Source organism: Alosa sapidissima, chromosome 10 (genome assembly GCF_018492685.1).
Source record: "Alosa sapidissima isolate fAloSap1 chromosome 10, fAloSap1.pri, whole genome shotgun sequence".
NCBI classification, from domain to species: domain Eukaryota; kingdom Metazoa; phylum Chordata; class Actinopteri; order Clupeiformes; family Clupeidae; genus Alosa; species Alosa sapidissima.
The window spans coordinates 37,950,669-37,973,990 of record NC_055966.1 but is presented as its reverse complement, the minus strand read 5'-3'; the positions used below and the strand labels follow the sequence as shown (position 1 = coordinate 37,973,990).

Below are 23,322 nucleotides of genomic sequence, written 5' to 3'. Positions count from 1 at the left end.
TAATAATGCTTCGCAGCTTCACTGCTTGGCCCCCCATCAGAATAATAGCTTGTGGATTTTGAAATTAAAAAAGCCTATTTTCTTGGATGGAATTGCTCATGGGGGATGTCATTGGAAGAGGACACACTCAACTATTCATATAGGGTGGAATTGTATGCAACAAATCAGTCTTGACCAATAGGGACCAATTTTAGTGTATAAAAACTGCAATGAGAGAAATAAGCCATGGGAGTTCTAATCGAAAAAAAAAAAAAAGCCATTTTATGCGATGGGGGTTTCACATGGGGGTTGTCATTGGAATGTGTGTAGCTGTTCAAGTGCTGAAATTCTGCAATTTCACAAATACATATTATATGTTCTAAGAGGTGGAAAGGTCACATTTCCACAAAAGAATTTCACAAGTGAGGTGTCATAATGGGATGTCTGTCGCTGTTCAAGTGCTGAAATTCTGCAATTTCACAAATACATACTATATTTTTAAAGGGCAAAAAAGGCCATTTTCCACTACAGAATTTCACAAGTGGGGTGTCATTGGAAAGAGGAGAGAGTGTAGTTTCAGAATGTGGTGAAAGATCCCTTGCAAAATCCTTCCTGAGATGAGTGTGGCTGTTTTAGTGCTGAAATTCTGCAATTTCACAAATACATACTATATTTTCAAAGGGCGAAAAAGGCAATTTTCCACGATAGAATTTCACAAGGGGGGTGTCATTGGAAAAAGGAGAGAGTGTAGTTTCAGAATGTGGTGAAAGATCCCTTGCAAAATCCTTCCTGAGATGAGTGTGGCTGTTCTAGTGCTGAAATTCTGCAATTTCACAAATACATACTATATTTTCAAAGGGCAAAAAAGGCAATTTTCCATGATAGAATTTCACAAGTGGGGTGTCATTGGAAAAAGGAGAGAGTGTAGTTTCAGAATGTGGTGAAAGACCCCTTGCAAAATCTCTCCTGAGATGAGTGTGGCTGTTCTAGTGCTGAAATTCTGCAATTTCACAAATACATACTATATTTTCAAAGGGCTAAAAACGCCATTTTCCACCATAGAATTTCACAAGTGGGGTGTCATTGGAAAGAGGAGAGAGTGTAGTTTTAGAATGTGTTGAAAAATCTGATGCAAAATGACATGTAGGCTGTAGGGAATACATTTACTGTAGAAAAACTTCAAAATCTGCCACGAACTACATAACCCCCCCCCAGTGCAAAATGAACAAACTTATTTAATAGAAAACATAACACAACATGTATCAAAAGATCCAGCACAGAAAGTAAAGGAAAAATACATAATCTGCTACCAACTACATAACCAGACCCCCCCCCCCCCCCCCTCTAAATTACCAAATGATTTAATAGAACACAAAAGACAACATTTATCAAAACATTCGGCAATGGAGTGGAATGGAAACATTCGGCAATGTTATCGCGGATTTGCGGTCAACCCTGCCCCCTTGTGGTAGAAAATTACAATATTTAAGGTGGAATCGAAACTTGACTCCCCCGCGATCTGAAAGTGGTGCTAACTTCAGCCTCGTCCTGTCTGACCTTCCTGCTGGTACATAGGCCTAAGGCACAGTTTAACATATGAAGACATCAGAATACAGTAAGAACACCCCAGAATTCTACAATAATCACTGGAAACATCTTTATTTGCATTCACAGCTCTCATAATATCTACCAAGATATCTACCAATAATATCTTCCATGTCTCCACAATAATTCTAGACAGCAAGAGCAATTCGCCTTATTCACCCGGCGGCCAGAGCGAGGCTACAGGGTAGGCTACACTTGCCATTACACCTCAGTCCAGCTTGGTGGAGGTAATGCACTCAGTTTGCAAACTATAGTATATTATTTTTTTAATTTGTATTACCATCTGTATTTCCTTCCTACAAACATTCTTTTTGATTTGTATGATATTTTTTTTAACCCCACATACAAACGTAAACAACCTGTAAAAAAACCCTGTAACATTATGATGATGGCTTCAGAATGCAGTCAGACAGCTACTCCTGTGTAACTGGTCCCCACCCACTCGTTCTGGTGGGCCCCACCCATATACCATTGCCTGTTTAAGATATCAGGTGTGGCTTACTCAAGGGAGTTTCAGTGGGGTATGCTACGAAGCACGTTAGACATATCTAGGTTATGTAGACATATAGAGGCTTCACAAAGCCTTGACTCAGGGGTATACGTTAAGTGATACTACGATAACAGTTATGTAATATATTTGTCAAACTAGGCTTTCAGCTCAGATCTGTGCGCGTTCTCGGTGTTGGGCTGACTTTGGCCAATCGTGAAACGTGGAGACGCACAAGACCGCCTATAGTAAAAAACAATTAGGCTACTTCGCATTAATGAGCGACAGTGTCTACCCTATAACATCAAATAAATCAATTGTAATCAGTTGTTGTATGGTATGCAGGTCCATAGTGGGATATTTGCACGCACAGCACTATTAAAGCGCATTCAAGATCCAAAATGTTAGTAGAGGCGGAGCTCCACCTGTAAGATATATGACAGAATCCTACACGTGAGAACTTCGTTTTTAAGACAATTGATTGGTTAGTGGGCGGTAGATAACACGATTTGAGCTATAACTTAGCACATAACCTCCTCCTGACCAGCTTTGGTTGACAGCATAAGATACCATGGTGATATAGCGACACTAAAACAGATCCACTTTCGTGTCACAGCATACCCTGGCTTTGAGCGCAACATACCTCGCTAACCCACTAATCGAGATTCGTAGTACACCCCACAGGTAAAACCAGGAAGTACAGAGAAATCTTGTATCTTGAACCTCCATGAACTAGTATCCATTTGTAAACCTGACTGTTGCTTCCAGAATAATGAAGGACAAAGAAACTCATTGGTGAGTCATTTATTTTTTTTACATTTGACAGAAACGGGCAATAATGGTTGAGTGCAAGCTTTTATCAGTGAGTTAGTGAGATAGAGGTTGGCGTGTGAGTAAACAAACTAGCTTATCATGCCTAGCTAGCAGCTTAGCTGAATCAACTCACCCTGCTGCATAACACAGCTGAGAGTTTCTCTCCCTTTAGCCTACACTGGTTGAAATGACCCTACCATCGGCTGCTGTGACTATTTTTGTGATTGGTAAGTCATCATTTCCTTCCTGAAGTAATTTTGTTGTGTTGTGTCTGACCGAATAAGACAGATCTAATCACACTCCTGCAGATTTTTGGCAATTAGGACATTAAATCACTTGGAAATGAAAAAGAAAGAACCAGTTAGCTTACATTCTTGCCTTTTGAATGGTCTGTTGGGAGTCAGGACATACCCAGTTTCTATAGCTGTGGAGCTGTGAAGTGGGCGTTACCACACACTGAACATTTATGGCAGGGGCTTTAGTGTTCAGGATTAAATGTGAATTCAGTGTGGCCACACATTAGCCTGTTCACATCTATTAAATAAGGAACTGTTACAGTTTATTGCCAAAACACATTTGGAAAACACAGGCATTTCAGGACTGTAGCCTAAATGCTGTCTACAGCTGACGGTGCACTGGAATGCCTCACTGTCTCTGCCCATTGTTGATAAGAACCTGCACTGTTCAACAACCTGTTTGCACTCTGAACTAACTTATATTGGTTGTGTCAAGTGTAATCGATTTTGAGCTGTTGTGTTTAACATATGATATATGTTATATATACAAAATGACAAAATTATATTTCACTTTGTTTTTACGTGGGTAGCCTAAGGCCACTGCACAGACCGTCAGTCACCATAGGTCAGTGTTTCTCAAACTTTTTTTCTGGGGACCCACTTTTTAAAAATGACAGACTATCGCGACCCAACTCGTGACTGTGGTAGTTAACAAACTAGATCAGTGGTTCTCAAACTTTTTCTTTCATTCCCCACTTTGATCAAGGGGGCATTCTCGAGCCCCACCCTCATTGCTCTAAGAAAGTGGTAGGTCAAGCTTAAAATTGTCAAATTTATTGAAATAATGACAAGTTCTTCAACAGAGTTAAAATCAGCTTGTGCTGCAAATATAATAAATAAATACATAACACACATTTCTGTTTTCCAGCAACATATTAGGAAGCATAGGTCATTTTACAGCATTGTACAATATATTCAATGAAATACCAACATGCTGCATTAAATGGATCCATAATCTAGTCATACTGAGCACTGCTGGTTGGGAAATATTTTTGAAATAAACTTTGCAGGGATGTAATGTAGGCCTACTGTTTAATACATGGGATCACAAGAGCCTCCCAATCAGACGTTTCAGCGATTTCGCTCAGAAATCTCAAAGGCATAATACTGTCGCGATCGAGGCGCCTGTCCCATACTGATTGGTGAATGCAGTAATCTTATTTGCTAGGTGAGGTAGGTGCTTGTATTGCCTTGTAACTGGACATTTAACTCAAATGTATCGCTAAGATATATCAAATATATCGCTAAGATAGGCCAGCTTCGTCAAGAAATGTTCATTAGTGAACGTGCTTGCAGATTCAAACATGCGAGGCGACTCGGAGCTCAAACACGCGCGACAGCACTTTACCTCGGGAAGGCCACCTTGCCTCGCTGTGAAACAGTACAGCCTTTTGGTCAGCTACCATCTCTTTGCAAAGTGCGGAGAATAGACGCGCTTTTAAGGGCCGGGTTTTGATGAAATTCACCACTCTCACAACAACAATCAAAATCTCATGTAGGTCGGGACTAACTAAGCTGCCTTGACACGAGAGCTTCCCTGTGAATAATACAGTGCGTCCATTGCGCATCGGGTGCTACCTGGGCCTAGGCTACAGATAAAAAAATAAATAAAAAAAAAACTCCTGCCCCACCTGCCATGTCTCCGCGACCCACAGTTTGAGAAACGCTGCCATAGGTTAACATGGCAAACCTCGACCTGATAGCCCCAAATATATTAACATCTTTCTAAAACATAGACATTCAGCATTATAGCCTAGGCTGTTTTGCATCCATTAGCCTACAAACAAACATGCAATGTGAAAGTCTGGGATTGGGGAGAGCACTTAATAGTCTACTGAATAATCATGAAGTCGAACTTTCGATGAAAAACACTCTTTAGTATAAAAAAAAACGCTAAAGAAGTTTACTTTTGACCATCCCTTATGATAAAAGGGCATAACAGGAAAGTATTTGTCTGAGCAAAGCAGATTAATATGTTCTATGTTCTGTACAAATGATGTCTGTCTGTCGTCGTTAAGAGAAAACTAGACTGTTTCATTCGTCCCATGTTTCATTCATCCCCAGTTGTAGCCTACTTTGGAACGGTCGTTCTCTGTCCAAAGAAGTTCTGATGGACATATAGATGAAATGTCAAGATTAAAGTCAATATTATATGTCAACTTTATTCTCAAAATGTTTAATGTTGACACATCGAGATTAAATTCGCCATGATATTTCAACTTAATTCTCGAAATTTCGAGTTTAATGTCGACATGGCAAAAATATGTTTTATCTTCATGTGTGGCCCTAATACTCTGTCGTAAGTAGGTGACTGACCTATCTAGGTGCATTTTGAGATGCTTGATTTGAGTCGCCAAGTTAAATCTGAAGTTACTGTTTTTGCAACTAAAGCCATTCTTACACCAGAAGACTTTGGCAAGATTTGGGAAAATTGTAGTCTTTTGAGTAAAACTTGAATGGAGAGCATTAGTTAGAAGGCTCTATTCTTTCAATAATATTTCCAAAATCAAAGTTGTTTGGTGTAAGGAGGCCATTAAGTGGCACTCGAGTCCGAGTCTCAGACGTGAGTCCCCATCTCTGATTTAGAGTTGTGCAAAAAGAGTCTCTCTCTCTCTCTCTCTCTCTCTCTCTCTCTCTCTCCCTTAGCCTGGCTGAAGTGTGGACATTCTCAGGATCCTATTCCGATCGAGTTTACCACTTCTCCAGTGCTGGCCACGTCGGGAGCACCAGCAGACTTTTCGATCGTGACCGTGCCCGGCATCTTCACCACGCAATGGTTCGCGCCTGGTGGAGGGGCGATCGGGACTTGGACCTCCGCCGGGTCAGTGATCAACGGCGATTACACCGGTCGGGTCAGCCTCACGGACACTCGGCTCCAGATCAACACCGCAGAGCTGCGAGATGCAGGGAACTACAGCATCACTGTGACGCCCAGTGACACCACTGGCCTCATCCAAAACAGACGCTCAGTGGAGCTGAAGGTGTTTGGTGAGGCATCAGTCTTTTTTCTAATCTTGTCCCCAGTTCCTTTCTTTATGGGACTGTTTGCAGGGCTCCTTCTCATCTTGATTTGTCTCATACTTAAATGTCTGTTTCTACTGCAGAGTGGTGGTAGCGTAGTGCTTAAAGAGAATGGGCTAGCATGCAGTAGCCTGAAAAGTTGTGGGTTCAATTCCCAGCTTCCACTGTTGTGCCCTTGAGCAAGGCATTAACCCCGCATTGCTCTGAGGAGAGTGGCCCTTGTAATATAATTGACATAGCCAATGTAAGTCACTCTGGATAAAAGCCGCTGCTAAAGTAATAAATGTAAATGATGAATGTACTTCTAGTAGCCTAGGCCCACTGATATTATACTAGCTATAGCTGTTGTTTTAGAAGTAATAGTAACCACGATTGGGGAATTAAACAAAGTAAGCTATTGATCCACCATATATAGTATGAACAGAATTTGAATGTAGACATTCATTTCTATCCTTTAAACCTAAGGCCTGTATTACCACTAAATAAAGTTTACAACACATCAGTTGAAAGGAAAAAAAGTGTTTAAACAGAACATTGCACATAGTTCTGACAAGATTCTAATAAATAATTATAGAACACTACACCAACCCAACATTGTTCCTGTGTTTCTGTCAAAACTTGGTCCACAATGCATCCCACACCATGTCAATTCACACCTCTGAAAATAGCTCTGGTCTATTGCGGCTAGACTTATTAGAGCAGTGCCCTCTGAGAACATCGTCAGGAGACTCTCAATGTTTTCAGGAGGACTGAGGAATTCTCATACCTCAAAATGTCAGGCTTGACTCTCCCTTTTAAGAAATGTTCCTCAGTCATATTGTGTCTGTCTGTTTTGTCACACTCTCTCAGTCGCTGTGGCAGGGGTGAGTCTGAGTGTGGATCCATCTGTGGCAGTGGAGGGGCGGAACGTGACCATTCGGTGCACCATTTCGGCCGGCACTCAGACCAGCGTGGCCTGGGGGAGAGGGGGCATGGCCCTGACCTCCGGCGACCGCATCACCATCTCCGGCGGCACCCTGGTAATCAACCCGGCCAGGAGAGACGACACGGGAGAGTATAGTTGCACCGTTAGCAACCCAGTCAGCGTCCAGACAGCAAGGACCAGTCTTACTGTTTACTGTGAGTAAGTAACAATCACAGTCTTACTGTTTACTGTGAGTAAGCAGCAGATCACAGTCTTACTGTTTACTGTGAGTAAACAACAAATCACAGTCTTAATGATAGTAAATGACCAGTATTTAGCTGGCCTAGGGACGGACTGGGACACAAGATCGGCCCTGGCAAATTTGGCCCAAGCGACCAAAGCACTGAAAGTGGACAAATGTAGGCCTCACTTGCTATCTCTTGGACTCACTGGTGATCACAGGAAGCCATGAAGCACATGATCTTCATACTCAAGTATAAATAGGCCTACAAGCAATTCTGAAAGAGTTTCTGCTAGAATTCAAATGATCATTTTCAAAGTATTCAATACATGTACAGTAAACCAGGTATAACGCTCAATTGATAGCAGCACTAAATAATTACTGAATTTGCAAAGAGCTAAATTACCCACAGGTTGTGGTAGGCCTTACTGTAATTTATACCATAGGATTATCCAGGTACCACTATAGGACAGCTGAAACAACACAACATAAACAAAGCCCGTTGCTGGAAATATGTCATCCCTGTAGGTTATACCACCTACATTTCTGGTATATTTTGGAACAGTAGAGCTACATGAACTCATCGCAGCTCACAGCTCTGGGTTAGTGTGTGCTTCACCTCATTGTATGTTCAGCGTGTGCTTTGTGTGTTCACTAATTCACGGATGGGATAAATGCAGAGACCAAATTCCTTGTACTGTGTATATATATAAATATACTTGGCCTAGAAACCTAATGTACATTTAAGATGTCTTGACGGAAACTGATCAATCTGACCAACAATTAACGTTGATTTGACACTCCTTTGCTGTCCGGGTTTGCAAATCATTCACATAGCAAACTTATGTTGCGTTATTTCACAGCTGTGGATGACAGTCTTAGGCCTACTTTATGTTATCATTACCATACCATTAGGCCTATATTACCTTATCGCAATTAATTGGCATCATAATTATCATCGTTAGCATGGCATATCACACATACCTGCTCCATCACTGAGTTCTTGTTATCATGTAGCCTCGACTACACTCTCCTCTAGCTGCTCACCGTCACTCTGCTCTAGGCTATAACTTACATCTCCTCGTTCAAATTCAACCAACTTGAACCTGTTGCTGACATAGGCTAGCCTACTTGCTATTGTATAGGCTACTGTTGAAGCTTCTACATTGGTGTTATTTTTGCACAATTGGCACTACTGGCATCCACCCGCTGCAATTCCAGCGTGCAGGCTACTTCGATTAATTTTGATGCGCTCACATAATCTTGGCTCTGAGCCAGAATGGGAGGGGAAAGGCCTGACAAGAGCTTTTGTTGGATCAGTCCAGTGTCAATATGGAAAATTAACCAATGGGTAGCTGACTGTCCTTGCTTTGGGCTGAACGTTGGAATGATTCCCTTATGGAATCGTTGGCCAAACTAATTACATTAGGCTATACATTGTATCGGCCCAAAAGGTGCGTCGGCCCAACAGGAAAACGGTATGCCAGATGTGCTGCCATTTTTATCCAAAGCAACAGACTGATTTGAACCTGGGCTGACCGCTAGTCAGGAGGCAACACTACCGCTGATCGCTAGTCCGGAGGCAGCGCTACCGCTGCTCCAGCTCACTCAAAACCCAGCTGCATCTGCACTATCAGTTGATTTGTTATAGATGACCGTATGAATAGTGCATTCTCCTATATAGAAACAGTATTCATACTCACTCTCTCCTATATAGAAACAGTATTAATACTCTCTCTCTCTTTCTCTCCTATATAGAAACAGTATTCATACTCTCTCTCTCCTATATAGAAACAGTATTCATACTCTCTCTCTCTCTCTCTCTCTCTCTCTCTCTCTCCTATATAGAAACAGTATTAATACTCTCTCTCTCTTTCTCTCCTATATAGAAACAGTATTCATACTCTCTCTCTCTCTCTCTCTCCTATATAGAAACAGTATTAATACTCTCTCTCTCTTTCTCTCCTATATAGAAACAGTATTCATACTCTCTCTCTCCTATATAGAAACAGTATTAATACTCTCTCTCTCTTTCTCTCCTATATAGAAACAGTATTCATACTCTCTCTCTCCTATATAGAAACAGTATTCATACTCTCTCTCTCTTTCTCTCCTATATAGAAACAGTATTCATACTCTCTCTCTCTCTCTCTCTCTCTCTCTCTCTCTCTCTCTCTCTCTCTCCTATATAGAAACAGTATTAATACTCTCTCTCTCTTTCTCTCCTATATAGAAACAGTATTCATACTCTCTCTCCTATATAGAAACAGTATTAATACTCTCTCTCTCTTTCTCTCCTATATAGAAACAGTATTCATACTCTCTCTTTCTCTCCTATATAGAAACAGTATTCATACTCTCTCTCCTATATAGAAACAGTATTAATACTCTCTCTCTCTCTCTTTCTCTCCTATATAGAAACAGTATTCATACTCTCTCTTTCTCTCCTATGTAGAAACAGTATTCATACTCTCTCTCCTATATAGAAACAGTATTCATACACTCTCTCCTATGTAGAAACAGTATTCATACTCTCTCTCTCCTATATAGAAACAGTATTCATACACTCTCTCTCCACCTCACTCAAAACCCAGCTGCATCTGCACTATCAGTTGATTTGTTATAGATGACCGTATGAATAGTGCATTCTCCTATATAGAAACAGTATTCATACTCACTCTCTCTCTCCTATATAGAAACAGTATTCATACTCTCTCTCTCCTATATAGAAACAGTATTCATACTCTCTCTCTCTTTCTCTCCTATATAGAAACAGTATTCATACTCTTTCTCTCCTATATAGAAACAGTATTCATACTCTCTCTCTCTCTCTCTCCTATATAGAAACAGTATTCATACTCTCTCCTATATAGAAACAGTATTCATACTCTCTCTCTCTCTCTCTCTCTCTCCTATATAGAAACAGTATTAATACTCTCTCTCTCTTTCTCTCCTATATAGAAACAGTATTCATACTCTTTCTCTCCTATATAGAAACAGTATTCATACTCTCTCTCTCTCTCTCTCCTATATAGAAACAGTATTCATACTCTCTCCTATATAGAAACAGTATTCATACTCTCTCTCTCTCTCTCTCTCCTATATAGAAACAGTATTAATACTCTCTCTCTTTCTCTCCTATATAGAAACAGTATTCATACTCTCTCTCTCTCTCTCTCTCTCTCTCTCTCTCTCTCTCTCTCTCCTATATAGAAACAGTATTCATACTCTCTCCTATATAGAAACAGTATTCATACTCTCTCTCTCTCTCCTATATAGAAACAGTATTCATACTCTCTCCTATATAGAAACAGTATTCATACTCTCTCTCTCTCTCCTATATAGAAACAGTATTCATACTCTCTCTCCTATATAGAAACAGTATTCATACTCTCTCTCTCTCTCCTATATAGAAACAGTATTCATACTCTCTCTCCTATATAGAAACAGTATTAATACTCTCTCTCTCTCTCTTTCTCTCCTATATAGAAACAGTATTCATACTCTCTCTTTCTCTCCTATGTAGAAACAGTATTCATACTCTCTCTCCTATATAGAAACAGTATTCATACACTCTCTCCTATGTAGAAACAGTATTCATACTCTCTCTCTCCTATATAGAAACAGTATTCATACACTCTCTCTCCACCTCACTCAAAACCCAGCTGCATCTGCACTATCAGTTGATTTGTTATAGATGACCGTATGAATAGTGCATTCTCCTATATAGAAACAGTATTCATACTCACTCTCTCTCTCCTATATAGAAACAGTATTCATACTCTCTCTCTCCTATATAGAAACAGTATTCATACTCTCTCTCTCTTTCTCTCCTATATAGAAACAGTATTCATACTCTTTCTCTCCTATATAGAAACAGTATTCATACTCTCTCTCTCTCTCTCTCCTATATAGAAACAGTATTCATACTCTCTCCTATATAGAAACAGTATTCATACTCTCTCTCTCTCTCTCTCTCTCTCCTATATAGAAACAGTATTAATACTCTCTCTCTCTTTCTCTCCTATATAGAAACAGTATTCATACTCTTTCTCTCCTATATAGAAACAGTATTCATACTCTCTCTCTCTCTCTCTCTCCTATATAGAAACAGTATTCATACTCTCTCCTATATAGAAACAGTATTCATACTCTCTCTCTCTCTCTCTCTCTCTCCTATATAGAAACAGTATTAATACTCTCTCTCTTTCTCTCCTATATAGAAACAGTATTCATACTCACTCTCTCTCTCTCTCTCTCTCTCTCTCTCTCTCTCTCTCTCTCTCTCTCTCTCCTATATAGAAACAGTATTCATACTCTCTCCTATATAGAAACAGTATTCATACTCTCTCTCTCTCTCCTATATAGAAACAGTATTCATACTCTCTCCTATATAGAAACAGTATTCATACTCTCTCTCTCTCTCCTATATAGAAACAGTATTCATACTCTCTCTCCTATATAGAAACAGTATTCATACTCTCTCTCTCTCTCCTATATAGAAACAGTATTCATACTCTCTCTCCTATATAGAAACAGTATTCATACTCTCTCTCCTATATAGAAACAGTATTAATACTCTCCCTCTCTTTCTCTCCTATATAGAAACAGTATTCATACTCTCTCTCTCTCTCCTATATAGAAACAGTATTCATACTCTCTCCTATATAGAAACAGTATTCATACTCACTCTCTCTCTCTCTCTCCTATATAGAAACAGTATTCATACTCTCTCTCCTATATAGAAACAGTATTCATACTCTCTCTCTCTCTCCTATATAGAAACAGTATTCATACTCTCTCTCCTATATAGAAACAGTATTCATACTCTCTCTCCTATATAGAAACAGTATTCATACTCTCTCCTATATAGAAACAGTATTCATACTCTCTCTCTCTCTCTCTCTCTCTCTCTCTCCTATATAGAAACAGTATTAATACTCTCTCTCTTTCTCTCCTATATAGAAACAGTATTCATACTCTCTCTCCTATATAGAAACAGTATTCATACTCTCTCTCTCTCTCCTATATAGAAACAGTATTCATACTCTCTCTCCTATATAGAAACAGTATTAATACTCTCTCTCTCTCTCTTTCTCTCCTATATAGAAACAGTATTCATACTCTCTCTTTCTCTCCTATGTAGAAACAGTATTCATACTCTCTCTCCTATATAGAAACAGTATTCATACACTCTCTCCTATGTAGAAACAGTATTCATACTCTCTCTCTCCTATATAGAAACAGTATTCATACACTCTCTCTCCACCTCACTCAAAACCCAGCTGCATCTGCACTATCAGTTGATTTGTTATAGATGACCGTATGAATAGTGCATTCTCCTATATAGAAACAGTATTCATACTCACTCTCTCTCTCCTATATAGAAACAGTATTCATACTCTCTCTCTCCTATATAGAAACAGTATTCATACTCTCTCTCTCTTTCTCTCCTATATAGAAACAGTATTCATACTCTTTCTCTCCTATATAGAAACAGTATTCATACTCTCTCTCTCTCTCTCTCCTATATAGAAACAGTATTCATACTCTCTCCTATATAGAAACAGTATTCATACTCTCTCTCTCTCTCTCTCTCTCCTATATAGAAACAGTATTAATACTCTCTCTCTCTTTCTCTCCTATATAGAAACAGTATTCATACTCTTTCTCTCCTATATAGAAACAGTATTCATACTCTCTCTCTCTCTCTCTCTCCTATATAGAAACAGTATTCATACTCTCTCCTATATAGAAACAGTATTCATACTCTCTCTCTCTCTCTCTCTCTCTCCTATATAGAAACAGTATTAATACTCTCTCTCTTTCTCTCCTATATAGAAACAGTATTCATACTCACTCTCTCTCTCTCTCTCTCTCTCTCTCTCTCTCTCTCTCTCTCTCTCTCTCTCTCTCTCCTATATAGAAACAGTATTCATACTCTCTCCTATATAGAAACAGTATTCATACTCTCTCTCTCTCTCCTATATAGAAACAGTATTCATACTCTCTCCTATATAGAAACAGTATTCATACTCTCTCTCTCTCTCCTATATAGAAACAGTATTCATACTCTCTCTCCTATATAGAAACAGTATTCATACTCTCTCTCTCTCTCCTATATAGAAACAGTATTCATACTCTCTCTCCTATATAGAAACAGTATTCATACTCTCTCTCCTATATAGAAACAGTATTAATACTCTCCCTCTCTTTCTCTCCTATATAGAAACAGTATTCATACTCTCTCTCTCTCTCCTATATAGAAACAGTATTCATACTCTCTCCTATATAGAAACAGTATTCATACTCACTCTCTCTCTCTCTCTCCTATATAGAAACAGTATTCATACTCTCTCTCCTATATAGAAACAGTATTCATACTCTCTCTCTCTCTCCTATATAGAAACAGTATTCATACTCTCTCTCCTATATAGAAACAGTATTCATACTCTCTCTCCTATATAGAAACAGTATTCATACTCTCTCCTATATAGAAACAGTATTCATACTCTCTCTCTCTCTCTCTCTCTCTCTCTCTCTCCTATATAGAAACAGTATTAATACTCTCTCTCTTTCTCTCCTATATAGAAACAGTATTCATACTCTCTCTCTCTCTCTCTCTCTCTCTCTCTCTCTCTCTCTCTCTCTCTCCTATATAGAAACAGTATTCATACTCTCTCCTATATAGAAACAGTATTCATACTCTCTCTCTCTCTCCTATATAGAAACAGTATTCATACTCTCTCCTATATAGAAACAGTATTCATACTCTCTCTCTCTCTCCTATATAGAAACAGTATTCATACTCTCTCTCCTATATAGAAACAGTATTCATACTCTCTCTCTCTCTCCTATATAGAAACAGTATTCATACTCTCTCTCCTATATAGAAACAGTATTCATACTCTCTCTCCTATATAGAAACAGTATTAATACTCTCCCTCTCTTTCTCTCCTATATAGAAACAGTATTCATACTCTCTCTCTCTCTCCTATATAGAAACAGTATTCATACTCTCTCCTATATAGAAACAGTATTCATACTCTCTCTCTCTCTCTCCTATATAGAAACAGTATTCATACTCTCTCTCCTATATAGAAACAGTATTCATACTCTCTCTCTCTCTCCTATATAGAAACAGTATTCATACTCTCTCTCCTATATAGAAACAGTATTCATACTCTCTCTCCTATATAGAAACAGTATTCATACTCTCTCCTATATAATGTGGTGCATGTGTATTTGCTGCAGGAGTTGCAATAGTGTATTCATACTCTCTCTCCTATTTGTAGAAACAATAGGCATGTGGTGCATTTGTATTGTGCTACAGGAGTTGCACCATCAAAGGCTTGGATAGGACTACTGGGGAATAGTGGTTTAGGTGGTTGAAAGCAGATTTGAGACATAAGAGCTCAGTTACTGTAGTTGGTCACGCATAAGACACTGAAATATGCAAATACAACATATGATGAACGTTTTTTGGAGTGCTGCTAGGGTTTACTACAGGGTGTCCCTTTGGTGCTCTTCAGATCCCAATAATTCAGTAAACTCTTTGTGCTTCAGATTATTATATTTTTACTGAACTAATGTGATGATCACGGCAATGTCCTTTTCTCTCTGTGCTTGATATATGTAGATGGTCCAGACACCCCAACACTGACCAAGGCGTCAGCAGATTGTGTGGGAGGTGGGGATGCAGTGGTGGGCCAGGCGTTGGAAATCACCTGCACCTCAGAGTCTCTCCCCCCTGCCAGATTCTCATGGCAACACAATGACCAAGCCGTCTCCTCCAGCCAGTCAAGCACGGGGTCGCTCACTCTGCAGATCTCCTCGGCCGATTCGAGTGGCCAATATGTCTGCGCGGCACAGAACTCCATCACTGGGGCCTCGTCACGGCAGGAGACAGATGTGTCTGTCGTTGGTGAGTTAGTACCAGTTGTGACTGAAAGACACCGTTGAGAAAAATGAGATGAATTTTGTCTTGAATCTTGATTCCAATCTTTGCACCACCCTATGTTATATGGCTTTTGCTTCCGAAAATGTCTTCCTCTGAAAAATAAAATTGGAGTTTAAAAAGTATGTGGTGACAGACATCACCAATGTTATCTTCTCTTGGTAAAATAATAATAAACCTGATCAAATCTAAACGCCTTGCCTTTGAATAGAACCATTTCTTTACACTTGAACATTCCGCAGCCTGATGTCTGTATTTATCTGTGGCCTGATCGCTGGCTGATTTCTGCTTCCTGTTTCCTACTCTCTCAGCTACCTGCCTGGGCGGTGGAGCCGTGGCAGGAATCGTTATCGCCTGTTTCCTCGTCATCGTCATCATCATTGTGATCATTATAGTGCTGCTACGTCAGAGGAACAGTATGTGTCCTCCATCTTCTGTCATTGCCAGTCATTTATACACACAACAGTTGGTCTACATCTGTGATTTGCATATACGTTTGTTCATTAGAGGTTAAGAATGCATTTTATGATAACTGTTCTTTATCAAATAAAACCCTCTGTCTTGGTAATGCTAACATTTCACATCTATCAAGTATACTAAAGCAACAATAGGGTCAGTGAAAGATAAAACCTTCAAATACATGGATTTAGATAGCTCTCTACAGATTCACTTCATGTAACCCAATTTGTTTTATATCTCACAGTGGATAGGAGGCTACGGGATGCCATCAGTCTCCAAAAGACAAGTCAAAACCCCGTGGTAAGACTTCTGAGTTTAAAAACAGCTTGAACGTATTTTTTCCATTTAAATGCCCTCTTCACTTCATGTAACTTGCATCCTTAATGTGTGTGTGTGTGTGTGTGTGTGTGTGTGTGTGTGTGTGTGTGTGTGTGTGTGTGTGTGTGTGTGTGTGTGTGTGTGTGTGTGTGTGTGTGTGTGTGCGTGCGTGCGTGTGTGCGTGTGTGTTGTTATTTTGTCCACTTACTCCTCCTCCTCTTTCCTCTTCTATATTTCCTTTCTTCCTCCCATTCCATTCCCTGACCTAATGAGTTATTTGTTTTTTACACTCTAAAGTTGCTCTGTTCACTAGGGAGATTCCTGTTTTTCTCAAGCTTATTCCTTACACAGGCTCTCACTTTATTTTTTTGAAGTGTCTTAAATAAAGTCCCACAATTAAAATGCATCATGTCTAAATCTATGTACCATTTTTCATTTCAAGAGTAAGACATTGCATCTTCATTTTAAAAATTCCATGCCTTTGATCTGTCCTTAGACTCTTCCACCTCCAGCCAACATCCGAGCAGAATCAGCACCTGACCCACCACTGCACCATCAGCCAAATGTGACCTCCAGCCTGCCACACAATGGACTTAACTACAACAACACAAACAATGCCATTCAACAAAATGGCCACCTCAGTAATGGCATACCACATGGCAATGGAAACGCAATTGACATTAGTAATGGCTACAGTGGTCACCAGAATAACGCTGGCCAACAGAATCCAAACATTCGCATACAGACAGGCCAAATTCCACCTGGTACTTCGCAGCCTACGGTTCATGTCAACTTGAACACCTTGCCAAGCACAGACAATACATTGCCTCAAACTGTCAATGTGAACTTAAATACATACCCACCACTGTCCCCAAACCGTCAGGAGATTGCCTTCAGCGCCCCGCAAGCCAACACATTATTACCCCACAACAACGTGAGCTCTGTTGCTAGGTTCCATCAGAATGGCCATCAGGATGGCCTCATACAGACTGGTCACTCGCATGTCAATCCTGCATTTGAACCAGATGTGGCTGAAGCCAGACTACCCCCACCGTACAGCTATGCAGCACAGAGATCATTAAGGAGTGACCCCCACATCCACAATGACTTTGCTCAGGCACATCAGTCACATCCAACTGATGTGACCCATGCTGGCCACCGTAGTACCAGCAGACAACCCTCAACAGATCGCAGTCTCAGGCGTTCTGACCATGGTCAGAATAGGTCCAGGACAAGGGACAGTGAATATCCCAGTGATCCCCACGACTCTCGTGATCCTGTGGAACCTAGCGCAAGGCACCGCCAGAGGCCTTGGGACACATTGCGGGGAACTCCAGCATACCCCAGCCAGCAGGCTCGTCCATCAGTCTCATCCACCAGCAGCAGCACTGACTCCCAGTCCTCTGGCCAGCAACCACGGCCCTCTCATTCAGCTCCGTCAAGCGGACGGCCCACGCAGGCCTCCAGAGCAGTCGGGAGGGGGGCCAGAGGGCAAGAGCGAGAGGCCCAGAGAGCGCATGACCAGAGGGAGGACCACAGCCCTGCCTTCATGGACCCCAACGCTCAGGCACAGAGAGCCCAGCAGGTCCTGAGCAGCTCTGGGCCCCATGTTGGTCCACAGCACAGCCAGCAACTACAGAGCCAAAACAGGACCACTCACGCTGGACAAAAGGCCAGTACTGCGGCAAGATCAGCTACAACACAGATGCCAGCTGTGCCCCAGAATCATCAGCCTCCTCCGCATGTAAGCCAGGTGCCCTCCCACACACATGTCCAGAGTAGCCCAGAGCAAAGGCAGATGGCTACACAGGGGCCCAGCACTCAAGTTCCGGTCAGAACCAGCCCAAGCCAACCCAGCCCGCTCACGCAGGCCACTCTTCAGCATCACACCCGCCACACTAACAAGCCCTTCGCCAGCCGGAACCAGCAGACCCAGGCGGCTCTTCAGAGAGCCGGACCCCAGGCATGGCAGCCGCCCCGCACCCAGCCAGCCCAGCCTCCCCCAGCCAACCAGAAGACCAACGGTGCGGGCCACCGGCCGCCAACGCCACCTCCGGTACTGCCGCCGCTCCAGTTCCATACGCTGCCCAGAGAACGGACGCAGCAGCAGGCTAGAGCAGGCGCCGTGCCCCCTGCCGGCACAGTGCCAGTCGGGCACAGACACCCAGTGCACATGCCACCGGGCCACAGACCACCAGGTGCCACACACAGACCTGTATGGCATGTGCCCGCTCACGCTCACAGACACCCACAGGATGCCCATCTGCATGCCAACCTGCATAGGCACGCTATCACACACAGGCCGCCTTCTGCACACGTGAGACAAGTGAGTGACTTTCTCTTACATTTGAACCCTGTCAGGTCTCATGTGTAGTAATTCATCTGCTACTGAGGAGAATAAAGCAATACATAAATGATAATTCATGTACCCTTACTGTAAAAGTGTTACTGACTTTTTTTAACAATTAAATTTGTTAGATACATTCAGAAAGACAAATCAACAGATAAGTGTGATGAACCAATGTATGTTGTGATAAGTGTGATGATCCAATGTATGTTGTGTGATAAGTGTGATGATCCAAATGTATATTGTCTAAACTCGTCTGCTCGCCTACAGTGTCATGAACACTAGGCCCTCTCTAATAAACACTAGGGCCTCTCTAATAAACACTAGGGCCTCTCTATCTTGTAATAAACACTAGGGCCTCTCTATCTTGTCATAAACACTAGGGCCTCTCTAATAAACACTAGGGCCTCTCTATCTTGTCATAAACACTAGGGCCTCTCTATCTTGTCATAAACACTAGGGCCTCTCTATCTTGTCATAAACACTAGGGCCTCTAATAAACACTAGGGCCTCTCTAATAAACACTAGGGCCTCTCTATCTTGTCATAAACACTAGGGCCTCTCTAATAAACACTAGGGCCTCTCTAATAAACACTAGGGCCTCTCTATCTTGTCATAAACACTAGGGCCTCTAATAAACACTAGGGCCTCTCTAATAAACACTAGGGCCTCTCTAATAAACACTAGGGCCTCTCTATCTTGTAATAAACACTAGGGCCTCTCTAATAAACACTAGGGCCTCTCTATCTTGTCATAAACACTAGGGCCTCTCTGTCTTGTAATAAACACTAGGGCCTCTCTAAACACTAGGGCCTCTCTAATAAACACTAGGGCCTCTCTATCTTGTCATAAACACTAGGGCCTCTCTATCTTGTCATAAACACTAGGGCCTCTCTAATAAACACTAGGGCCTCTCTAATAAACACTAGCGCCTCTCTAATAAACACTAGCGCCTCTCTATCTTGTCATGAACACTAGGGCCTCTCTATCTTGTAATAAACACTAGGGCCTCTCTAATAAACACTAGGGCCTCTCTATCTTGTAATAAACACTAGGGCCTCTCTAATAAACACTAGGGCCTCTCTATCTTGTAATAAACACTAGGGCCTCTCTAATATCTTTCTGACCACTTCTTCATCCAGTTCAACGTCAGCCTGTCAGAACAGCCTCCGGCTCCTCAGCCGATGGTCACGTTCCGCCGCAACATCCGGAACCTGTCTCCAACGCACTTCTCCTCTGTGGTTGCCTCCGGTCTACCTCCACTCAACACCTTCTCCTCTCTGGAGGTCAATGAAGCCACTGACTCGCTCTGCTCCACACTGACCTCGTGTCTAGACGAGCTGTGCCCTCTTACCACAAGGCCAGCTCGATCTAAACATTCTCATCCATGGCTAAATGATACCCTCCGATCGCAGCGCACCAAACTCAGAGCCGCGGAGAGGAAATGGCACAAATCCAAACTAGCTGACGACCTCAAAAACTACCAGATACTCCTGACCTCCTTCTCAGCCAGCATCACTGCTGCTAAGACTGCTTTCTACAATGACAAAATCAACAGCGCTACAGACACTCGAAAACTTTTCTCAACCTTCAAATCGCTACTCAACCCTCAGCTGCCTCCTCCTCCATCCAGCCTTACTGCAGATACCCTCGCCTCATTTTTTACAAACAAAGTGGCGGCAATCAGCAGTCAATTCTCTACATGCCCACTCAACGCATCTGACTCAGATACCGCACTCCTACAACCTCTAGGGACTGCTGGAACATCTTTTTCAGCATTCACGCCTCTCTCCGAGAGTGAAGTGTCCAGACTCCTGACATGCAGCCGTCCTACCACATGCTCGCTGGACCCTATACCTACGAGCCTACTTCAGTCCATCAGCCCGACCATCGCTCCAGCTATCACACATGTGATCAATGCCTCGCTAACCTCCGGCACATTTCCAACAGCGTTCAAAATGGCCCGGGTAACACCGTTACTTAAGAAAGCTTCTCTCAACCCTGCTCAAGTCGAGAACTACCGCCCTGTCTCACTACTGCCTTTCCTATCCAAAGGCATTGAACGAGCAGTCTCCAAACAGGTCTCTCACTTCCTTTCACAGAACAACCTCCTGGATCCAAATCAGTCTGGGTTCAAAAGCGGCCACTCTACCGAAACGGCTCTGCTGTCTGTAACAGAAGCCTTAAAAGAAGCCAGGGCGACCGCTCGTACATCAGTACTCATTCTGCTTGACTTATCGGCTGCCTTTGACACGGTTAATCACCGTATCCTTCTCTCTATACTCGCTGACATGGGAATCTCCGGTTCTGCTCTCTCCTGGTTTGAATCCTACCTCACAGGACGCTCGTTTAACGTATCATGGCTTGGTCAGCTATCCGCACCTCACCATCTCACCACAGGGGTCCCCCAGGGCTCAGTGCTGGGCCCCCTCCTCTTTGCTATCTACACCACCTCCTTGGGACAGATTATCCGTTCGCACGGCTTCTCATACCACTGCTATGCAGACGACACACAGCTCTATCTGTCCTTTCCACCTGACGACCCCCTGGTTTCAGCACGGATCTCGGATTGCCTTTCAGACATAGCTACATGGATGAAGGCACACCACCTCCAGCTGAACCTCTCAAAGACTGAACTGCTGGTCATCCCAGCTAAACCTACCATACACCACGACATCAACATCAAATTTGACTCCCTGTCTGTTTCACCGACCAGGACTGCAAGAAATCTAGGAGTTGTTCTTGACAACCAACTAAACTTCTCAGATCATGTTGCCTCAGTCGCCCGGTCATGCCGTTTTGCACTCTACAACATACGGAAAATCAGGACTTACTTGACTCAAGATGCTACCCAACTTCTGGTTCAGGCAATAGTCATCTCACGACTCGACTACTGCAATGCCCTCCTGACAGGTCTCCCAGCCTGCGCAGTGAAACCACTTCAGATGATCCAGAACGCGGCGGCGCGCCTGGTCTACAACCAACCCAAAAGGGCACATGTTACCCCGCTGCTCATCCAGCTACACTGGCTACCTATGGCGGCCCGCATCAAATTCAAGTCTCTAACGCTTGCCTACAAAGTAGTCTCCGGTTCTGCTCCCACCTACTTGAATGCCCTCATACAGAATTACACTACCTCCAGACCGCTGCGCTCCTCTGACGAACGACGTCTAGCTCTACCACCGGTACGCTCAAGCCAATCCAAACTTTTCTCATCTGTTGTTCCTCGTTGGTGGAACACACTGCCAGTTCCTACAAGGGCAGGGACATCCTTTTCCACTTTCAAAAAACTCCTGAAGACCCAGCTCTTTAGAGAACATCTACTCTCATAGCAACACTTACAACAAGTCTTACTGATCCTAGCACTCACCAGCCGTTTTAAACTGACAAGTAACTGTTAAAAACAGCACTCACCGACGCACTTATTCTTACTGTACTCTAATGTTTTTTTTTTTAAACTGTCCTAAAATTGTGAGAATTGTTCTAAAAACTTACTGTTTACCATGTTGTTAGTCGCTTTGGTTAAAAAGCGTCAGCCAAATGTAATGTAATGTAATGTAATGTAATGTAATAAACACTAGGGCCTCTCTAATAAACACTAGGGCCTCTCTAATAAACACTAGGGCCTCTCTAATAAACACTAGGGCCTCTCTATCTTGTCAAACACTAGGGCCTCTCTAATAAACACTAGGGCCTCTCTATCTTGTCATAAACACTAGGGCCTCTCTATCTTGTAATAAACACTAGGGCCTCTCTATCTTGTCATAAACACTAGGGCCTCTCTATCTTGTCATAAACACTAGGGCCTCTCTAATAAACACTAGGGCCTCTCTATCTTGTCATGAACACTAGGGCCTCTCTATCTTGTCATAAACACTAGGGCCTCTCTAATAAACACTAGGGCCTCTCTATCTTGTCATAAACACTAGGGCCTCTCTATCTTGTCATAAACACTAGCGCCTCTCTAATAAACACTAGGGCCTCTCTATCTTGTAATAAACACTAGCGCCTCTTTTAATAAACACTAGGGCCTCTCTAATAAACACTAGGGCCTCTCTATCTTGTCATGAACACTAGGGCCTCTCTATCTTGTCATAAACACTAGGGCCTCTCTAATAAACACTAGGGCCTCTCTAATAAACACTAGGGCCTCTCTAATAAACACTAGCGCCTCTCTAATAAACACTAGCGCCTCTCTAATAAACACTAGGGCCTCTCTATCTTGTCATAAACACTAGGGCCTCTCTAATAAACACTAGGGCCTCTCTAATAAACACTAGCGCCTCTCTATCTTGTCATGAACACTAGGGCCTCTCTATCTTGTAATAAACACTAGGGCCTCTCTATCTTGTAATAAACACTAGGGCCTCTCTAATAAACACTAGGGCCTCTCTAATAAACACTAGGGCCTCTCTAATAAACACTAGGGCCTCTCTATCTTGTAATAAACACTAGGGCCTCTCTAATAAACACTAGGGCCTCTCTAATAAACACTAGGGCCTCTCTAATAAACACTAGGGCCTCTCTATCTTGTCAAACACTAGGGCCTCTCTAATAAACACTAGGGCCTCTCTATCTTGTAATAAACACTAGGGCCTCTCTATCTTGTAATAAACACTAGGGCCTTTCTATCTTGTCATAAACACTAGGGCCTCTCTATCTTGTAATAAACACTAGGGCCTCTCTAATAAACACTAGGGCCTCTCTAATAAACACTAGGGCCTCTCTATCTTGTCATAAACACTAGGGCCTCTCTATCTTGTCATAAACACTAGCGCCTCTCTAATAAACACTAGGGCCTCTCTATCTTGTAATAAACACTAGCGCCTCTCTAATAAACACTAGGGCCTCTCTAATAAACACTAGGGCCTCTCTATCTTGTCATGAACACTAGG

The 23,322-nt window shown here is 42.2% G+C and overlaps 1 protein-coding gene and 1 long non-coding RNA gene across 3 annotated transcripts in view; one reads left to right on the top strand and one right to left on the bottom strand.

Annotated features, from left to right (window-relative positions):
- Nucleotides 1-2,677: 2,677 nt before the first annotated feature.
- The window catches only part of si:dkeyp-97a10.3 (putative uncharacterized protein DDB_G0271606), a 25,224-nt gene continuing 4,579 nt past the window's right edge, over nucleotides 2,678-23,322 (top strand). For both annotated transcript variants that reach the window (XR_006034568.1, XM_042106710.1), the window contains exons 1-8: nucleotides 2,678-2,866; nucleotides 3,057-3,111; nucleotides 5,827-6,168; nucleotides 7,051-7,320; nucleotides 14,986-15,270; nucleotides 15,615-15,719; nucleotides 16,007-16,062; nucleotides 16,577-18,406. Coding sequence is in view for 1 of the 2 variants with exons in the window: in XM_042106710.1 (XP_041962644.1) it covers nucleotides 3,072-3,111; nucleotides 5,827-6,168; nucleotides 7,051-7,320; nucleotides 14,986-15,270; nucleotides 15,615-15,719; nucleotides 16,007-16,062; nucleotides 16,577-18,406 (2,928 nt within the window). In the remaining variant the exon portion in view is untranslated. The remainder of the gene's footprint in view (nucleotides 2,867-3,056; nucleotides 3,112-5,826; nucleotides 6,169-7,050; nucleotides 7,321-14,985; nucleotides 15,271-15,614; nucleotides 15,720-16,006; nucleotides 16,063-16,576; nucleotides 18,407-23,322) is intronic.
- The window catches only part of LOC121720512, an 18,629-nt gene continuing 10,448 nt past the window's right edge, over nucleotides 15,142-23,322 (bottom strand). Inside the window, exon 4 of the long non-coding RNA XR_006034570.1 lies at nucleotides 15,142-15,291. This is a non-coding gene — a long non-coding RNA (uncharacterized LOC121720512). The remainder of the gene's footprint in view (nucleotides 15,292-23,322) is intronic.